General features: G+C 31.7%; 1 protein-coding gene across 1 annotated transcript; it reads right to left on the reverse strand.

Moving 5' to 3' along the window:
- Positions 1-2,052: 2,052 nt before the first annotated feature.
- Positions 2,053-2,850, reverse strand: LOC105781261 (uncharacterized). Its single transcript, XM_052627084.1, has 2 exons — positions 2,656-2,850; positions 2,053-2,589 (listed from the first exon to the last, which is right to left on the reverse strand). The coding sequence occupies exons 1-2, from the start codon at positions 2,848-2,850 to the stop codon at positions 2,053-2,055; spliced, it is 732 nt and encodes a 243-aa protein (XP_052483044.1).
- Positions 2,851-8,448: the final 5,598 nt, after the last annotated feature.

An 8,448-nucleotide genomic window follows, 5' to 3' on the forward strand; every position in this document is an offset into this window, starting at 1 on the left:
ATTTATGGTGCTTTGTTGTCGAAGACTAATGAGCCTTTGGGTTCACTAGGGGCAAAGCTAACCAACAAAAATAGAGAGAGTAAAGAGAAAATCAAAAAAGGATTTGTTTCGAAAAAATTAAAAAATATGGAAAGAAAAAAGGGGTTCAGGTTTAAATAGTAGGGGAAATGGGAAATTTGCTACACAGCCCTCTCGTATTTTCATTTTATTTTTAAGGCCTTTTGCTTTTTAAATTAAAACTAAGATCCTTTCATGTTTTTATTTTAATTTTTAAGGATTTCCACCTTTAGAAATTGCTTTATTGGTCCCTGCACATTTTGATATATTCAAATTTTGAAATTCTGGCTAGGAAAATTACCAATTAAGTCCTTTTACTTTCATTTAAAAAATGAAATTTAAATGTTATTCAAATAAATTTATTTTATTTCTCTTTTAATTGAATTGAATTGAATTTTTAGTTTATTTTAGTTTATTATCATGTATTTATTTTATTATGTGAATATCTTCAATTATTTTTATTTTGTAATTTTATTTTATTCTATTTTCTTTCCTTTCACGAGATTATTTTTATTGTTTCTTTTATGATTATTTTGTGTTTATTCTTTATTGAGCAGTTCTTTATGAATTTCCATTGATTAATTTACTATTTTTCTATTATTTTTTAGAATACTTTGATGGATAGTTAATAATTATATGTTTTTAGAATTTAGGTTTTATATATATTCAACTTGTTTTAGAATTTGGATTTTTAATATAATTTAGATTTAATTGGATTTTGGTATTAATTTTGGATCTTATTTAGATTTATTATTTTGAGATTTTAAATTTTAGATCTTTTAGGTTTAGTTAGATTTCAAATTTAGATTTTGAGTTTAGATTTTCCTATATTTTATTTTTAGCCTTGGAATTTTGAAATTTTAAGTTTTGAATTGAATTTATTTTATTTTTAGCCTTTTTAGTTCTTTTGTTGAAGTATATTTGTCAAGGGTTAGGTTAAATCTGTAATGTGTTTTGTTGATCTAGTCAAAGTTTTTTTTTTTTTTTGTTTCTCATTGATTAAGTTATCAGTTTGAATTGTGTATGAGAACATAGGGCTTTGGGACAAAGATGGATTTGCAATGCTTCTCATCTCCTTGAGGAAGGCTACCTCATTATTCCATTGATTAGATATTTGGGTCCACCATTTCCATGTATCTTTTTAGCTATAGTTGGTTGTTGTAGAGCTTTAATATTTTTTTTTTGTTCTGGTTTAAGGTATGGTTGTTTCTTAGGTTTATAATATGCATACCTTTTTTCAAGGTCTATGTTGGATTTTAGTTTGTGTAGTTTGTCAAAGGAAAACAATAGGATAATAAATCAATTAGAAAAATGAAGTATATGTATTTAATGAAATTTCTTATCCAAAATATGTACGTTTTATGTCCCCATAATATTTCTTATCCCTTTTTTTATTAAATTCAACATGAGTAAATTTTCATCGGATAGAATCTAATCTAACTAGTTTTAAGAGTTTTTTGGTAATTAGAAGTGCAAGTAAGGATACTAAAGATTGAACCTAAGTTTTCATGTCACACAACACAAACATCTTGGCATTAGTTTGTTTTCCATTCTAGAAAATTCTATGTGATAACAGTGCAATCATTCTTCACTTTCTTTTTCAAGGAACATTTCTATTAAAAATTTTGATCTTTCTAAATCATTGGTTGACTAAGTATTTTTTTATTCTTTTATTGTAGGACAACACCATTGCGAACTTTATTGTGAAAGGTATTCAATAGTAAATAATTCTTCTTGGCTATTAAAAATTTTCAAACATGAAAATTTTCTTGCAATTATGGTAATATTTCTAACAATTTTGGCCTCTTCCTCAATAGGTATGTCTTTGTCTCTAACCTATTTAGGCATCTCTCCAATAATCTCTTAATAAAATGTTTGGTGACGTTTTTTTTGTTTGTTTTTTTTATAATAATGTTGTACTGCCAAGAATTGTACTAACTTATATGTTTGTTTTTCATTAAAAAATAATTTTTATCTTAGTTTCCAATTTTTATCTTAGTTTGCCACAAAAGCCAACCCTATACTATAAGCCATTGCCCTGAAGCAAACAGGGTATATCTTGCTCTGCACCACCCCAAACTGCTGTCTTGGTAGCTGTCTTGCCAAGATATAGCTGGAAATAAACGTAATCCACACATTCATCCCATATGTTGTAGCTAATCCAAGTAAGTTCGCTATACCCATCATTGTATTCAATGCTTCCATTGAATTCATGTACTTAAAACCATCAAGAAACTTGTTTGCATTCTTCGGAGGTCGGACAACTTCTTCCATGGTCTTTTCCTGAACGTTCTCCACTTGCTCTGATATATTTTTCACTATATCATCCCCTATCATCTTGGCTGTTTCTTTTTCTATTGTCGCCGCCTCCTTGGACTTATCAATGGACTCTTTCGCCCTTTCTTTAACATCTTGGCCCTTGTGCATAATTTCCCCTTTTTCTTTGCCTAAAGCATCGCTGATAGATCCTTTTGTATCTATGACCTTGTCTTTGGTTTCATGTGCAGTCTCTGAAACCTTCTTTCTAACCTCCTATGCAGTTTACCAAGCCTTGTCTTTAACCTTCTCTTTCGCTTCATGTGCGGTCCCTGTAACTACTTGTTTAAGCTTGTTAGCTTCATGTGCGGTGTCTGAGACCTTATCTTTGGCTTTACCAAGGGTAGTGGTGGCCCTTTGAGTACATATCCCAAAAGCATCGCATATAAGTTCTCCAAGTGAATGTCGTCTCGAGCTAGCTTTTCCTTGTGAAATGCCATAGACAATGTTGGGAAGCGCAAATCTGACATCTTTCATAGTTTCCTTGCCAAAATATTCCTCTTGGTTTATTTGCTAGTGCAGTGACGGGGATGAGATTGAGACTTTGGTGTTATGTTTTCCATCTTGGTCATCTATGACCCTATGGCCTTGTTTCAATATAACATCGTCTCTTCCGACGGCAGCAACCATTGCCAGTGAACTAACTACAAGAAGACTCAAAACCAAACCATTCGCCACCTTTGTCTTAGGTGGGGATGCTTAAGCTGGGTTACATTGTTAATGGAGGTTTACTTTAAATAACTGGAAGATATGGTTTCAAACTGAGGAGGAAGAAACGATACGCATTGTGTTGGAAAATTGCATATTATTGGAACTTTGAGGCATATTCTCAATAGGTAAAGGTGGAAAGTTGAATCATAAAATTATGGTTTCATATTCTACTCCACGAGACCTTCACAACGGTATATCATATACTCAACATGCTTGAGTGATGAATAAGAAATTGATGCTCAAAGTAAGCTACTTGGAAATATTTGTTAAGGAAAGGTAAAAGCTTAGATCCCACATTTGTTAAATACAAAGTGTGAGATGTTTATATATATGGAACCCTCGTGAAGGGTGATTGAATGAATAAGCTTGGAACCCTGCCTTGCGCCCAGGTAGGGGGTGCAGGTTCAAACTCGACGGGGTTGGGGCGCACCCGCACGACATGGGCTACGCGAAATGTCTGGACCAAGTCGGGCACAATAATTAAATTAATTTGTTGGCTCCTTTAATGGAAGATTTTGTGGATATTTAAAAAACTCCACCATAATAAATGCCTATAAAAGGCTATGAATTCTAAAGAATTTCTCCACACTGATATCCTCTCACACCGAATTTATTTTGCTCTCAAATTCTTCTTTTCCTCTCCATATTTTTCATCGTTCCGGTGATAGAAAAAGGCAATGTTTGTTCATTGATCGTTGTAGAGGTGCTACTGCTTTGATCATTGTGTTGTTGTATCCTGGGGGACATTTGACCAATATTTCTCCAAGTACCATTTTGTTCGTTAATCACTGCAGAGGTGCTACTACTTTGATCATTGTGTTGTTGTATCCTGGGAGACATTCGACCAACGTTTCTCCAAGTACCATAAGAGTTGTCGAATCTGCCTTAAGGAAACTATGTTAAGTAGGCCTCAATATTTAGTAAATTCTCTATTCTTATTTTTTATTTCAACTTTTGTTATGGTTTTTATTGATTTACGTATTTGACAACTTAATTATAAATTATTCTATTTATATTTTACATTATATATAAATATGTGTTTATTTATATTTAAATATTTTATTTGCTAAGGTGTTTTGTCCAACAATCTTAAGACAAATCATTTTTTTTTATTTTTTAAATTCTCTAACCCGAGATGAACGAGACATCGAGGCGAAAAGAGAAAAAAATTATTTGAATATAAAATTTTAAATTAAATAAAATCTATTTCGGGATGTTTTCCCGCTGTTAAACAGATTTTATTCTCTATTTTGATTTTTATTTCCAAACAAACTGTAAAACTCAATAAAATTTGTTTAGGGATTTATTCCCGCTGTTTAACAAATTTTCGACTTTGCTTCCAAATTAAAAGTAAATAAAATCAGTTTCGGGATTTCTTGTCGCTGTTCAACGGATTTTATTCCATTTTTTATTTTATTTCCAAATGGAAAATTAAAGTTAAATAAAATTCATTTCGGGATTTATTCCTGCCGTTCAACGAATTTTATTCGAATTTCGATTTTATTTCTAAAACGATTATTAAAATTAAAATAAAATATGTTTCAGGATTTATTCCCGCTGTTCAATGGAGTTTATTCCAAATTTGTTTTTATTTCCAAAAACGAGTATTAAAATTAAAATAAATTATGTTTCGGGATTTATTCTCGCCGTTTAACGGATTTATTACATTTTATTTTGTTTCCAAAAGCGAGAAATTAAAATTAAATAAAATCATTTCAAGATTTATTCTCGCCGTTTGACAAGATTTTAGTTTGCTTCCAAAGTAGAATTAAATTAAATAATATTTGTTTTGGGATTTATTCTCAGCTTTAACAATATTTTATTTGATTTTATTTTGTTTCAAATTAGAATTAAATTAAATAAAATCTTTTTCGGATTCATTCCCACCGTTTAACAAGATTTTATTCGATATTGTTTTATTTCCAAACAAAGATATAATCAAATAATTCTATTTGAATTTATTCCGCCATTTAATGATTTTATTTTGATTTAATTATATAATTTTGTTTCGGATTTAATCCTGCGTTTAACAAATTTTTTTTGATTTTGTTTCAAAATTTTAATTCTACTATTTAACAAATCAAAGGAAATTTTTCTATTTATAGTGGCCTTAATTGTGGTTTTAAATTGTGAATTAAAAAGAAATTTATCAATGGTGAATTAAAAAGACAATATAAGAGTGCATGTCTAGGATTGGTTCTTTGAAAGACTTGGTATGTAAGCATGCCGAGTGCACCACCTCTCTTTTAGGGTTATTGTAACACTCCAAACCCGGCCTAGATGTTATGTCTAAATATGGAAATGTTACATATAAAAATTTGTTTTATATGAAAAAGTTTGTCATCCTTAATAGTTAAAATCATTAATTGTTTACATTTAAAAAAATTGAATAATTTGCAGCAGAAATTCTTAGGGTGTTATATTTTGGAAAACTGCATTTGTTTTCTTAAAAACAATTGATCGCAAAAACATATTCATTTTTCGAAATAAAATCATTTTATCGTAAGTTATGCCAAAACCCAAAAAAAATCTAAAAAAAAAAATTACAAACCCAAACGTCTAGAAAGTCCAAAAATTAGAAAACTCTCTCAAACTGGAAATTTAAATAAGCCAAATTATGTAAATAAAGTTTTACAAAATTGTTGATATATTCGAGCTCCCACCGTACCGACCTGCCTAAGTTTGAGGATTACCTAAAAGTAATAGACAAATAAAGAGTGAGTTTTATAACTCAGTGTGTAACTTAATAGAAATAGAATCACAGGTTGAATACATAACAGAACAAATACTAACGAATGTCTCATGCAGAATTAGAGTTACAAGCAAATTACAAACCTACCCTCATCTGCTACACACCATCTCCAACCATCCCAACACACCATGTTGGGTATAAAACACCCATCCAGCCCTACACACCACTTAGTGTCCTTACGACACTTTTTAGAAAAATCGCAATAGTGCTGCCGATATAATGGCGAGTTAACGCCTCACACAGAACACTTCCTCCACATAATATATAACCGACCCCTTAGCCAGATACAATCAGAACACTAGATATAATAGAATAATAAATACCAAAATGTATATATCATGCATGCTCGTATAACAAATATAGAACATGCTTATACAAAAACGATCAAACATATCAAATCACATTACATGCATTCAGGTGTTTATTTACGTCAAATTTCAAACTAATAAATTAACAGATTTCATGCTTTAAAGCTTATATAAACACATACCGACCCCACGGAAGGCCCAAAGTGAATGGGGACAACCTGTACGACCTTAGGGAAAAATTTTGAAATTTTGGGCCCACATGCCCGTGTGGCCCACATGGCCCAAAATAGCTTGCCCGTGTGGGCCCACACGTCCGTGTGGCCCATACTGCCCAATATGGCTTAAACCGTGTGTCACACACGACCTCACACATGGCCTATCACACAGTGATGTGTCGCACACGACCTACCACACGGCTGTGTGGCATCAACAGGCCCCAATTTCAACTTTGCCGTTCGCTATTTTTTGGGTTTCTCGTTACACACCTGACTATTTCTTGATGCAGATTCAATGTGAGTAATTCCAGAACCCACATTGATGATTAACATAACCAATTTTAATGACGATTCCCGGAAAAAAACTAATAACGACCCCAATCAAACCAAATAACCCTTCATAACACAACCACACACACTTACTGATGAATGAGCATCCACTACGCAAATTCTAAATTGTTGGAGGGTCGTCCACTGCCTCTTGCACTACTTCTAACAAACAATAGAATTTATACAATGTTACTAATCTGATTTAACATGATACAACAACCAACACCTCTAGAAAAACAAATGCATAACGAATTGAACTTGAACACTTACCCTTGGATTTACAGTCAAGAATCACACCACTGCTTCAAAAATTAATAGCCCAACGTTTAAAGAATTTCCCCAAGCAAAATTAAAAGAATAGATGAAAAATATGAAATTAAGAAAATTAAATTTTGGAAATGGGGGGTTTGCGGCGTGGCTTAGGAAAAATAATAGAAGGAATGTGGGTTTCTTTTTTTTTTAGTTTTGTAGCTAAAATAAAATGGAATTAAATTTTTTTTAAAAGATGGATAAGTAAAAAGTAATTTAAATACTTAATTTATTTATTTCAAAACTAACCCAAAAGACATAATCATTCAAAATTAACCACTTGATTTATTATTAATATATTTTCTTAACAAACTCATGTAAAAAAAAACAACTTCAAAATTGTTTCGACAACAAAGCATATTTTATTTTAAATCAGATAAGCTTAGGAACAAAATGATTGAATTGAGACTCAAATCCATGACCCTAGCACACGACTAGAGCCCCTAACCACTAAAACAAATACGCGCTAAAAACAAAACCTAACCACCGTAACCACTAAAACCTTGGGGCGTTAAATTTATCTACCTGGTGCATTGTTTTATTGTATTTTTTATTACATTGTATAAACTTTTGTTTCAGGTTTTACTAGATTCCTGCCGTCTAACAAAAGTTGATAAGTTTTCTAATTTTGGTTTTTTTTCTTAACAGAAAAATGGAGACTCCCACCAATTCAATCAATTCACAATCTGAAGCTTTGGTTCAAATGCAATCTTCGATCCAAAACTTAGTGTTTCCGGTGGTAGTTGCTGTAAGCCAAAACGAGAAACCTACAAAATTCTAGGGATAGAATTTCAAGACTTGGCAACATAAAATGTTATTTTAGTTGACCATGTTAAACTTGGCCAAATTTTTTAAAGATGACCCTCCTATTGTTAAAGAAAGTTACCACTTTCACTGCTGTTGAAGCTTGGAAACATTCTGATTTCCTATACGGAAACTACATCCTAAATGGATTGTCGGATGCACTGTACAAAGTGTATAGTTTTAAGAAAACAACTAAGGAATTATAGACATCATTAGACCATAAATGCAAAGTCGAAGATGCTAGAACTAAAATGTTTTTAGTTGATAAATTCTTGAATTTTGTTATGATTGATTCTAAATTAGTTGTGAGTCAAGTGCAGGATCTTCAACTAATCATTCACGGAATTTCTGCTGAAGGGATGATGATAAGTGAATCCTTTCAAGTGGCAGTCATAATTGAGAAGCTGCCTCCTGGTTGGAATGACATCAAGAATTTCCTAAAGCACAAAAGAAAGGAAATGTTAGTGGAAGATTTAATTGTCAGACTTTAGATTGAAGAAGACAATAGAGGTATAGAAAAAAGGCATAACAAAGCAAAAAATGAAAATGTTGCTACGGCAAATGTCGTAGAAGTCAAGAAAGACTTTAAGAAGGGAAAACAACCGCAGAATGGGTCTAAACTGTGACCAAAAGGTGGTGTTTCCAA

The sequence above is a fragment of the Gossypium raimondii genome, chromosome 13 (assembly GCF_025698545.1).
Source record: "Gossypium raimondii isolate GPD5lz chromosome 13, ASM2569854v1, whole genome shotgun sequence".
NCBI lineage: Eukaryota > Viridiplantae > Streptophyta > Magnoliopsida > Malvales > Malvaceae > Gossypium > Gossypium raimondii.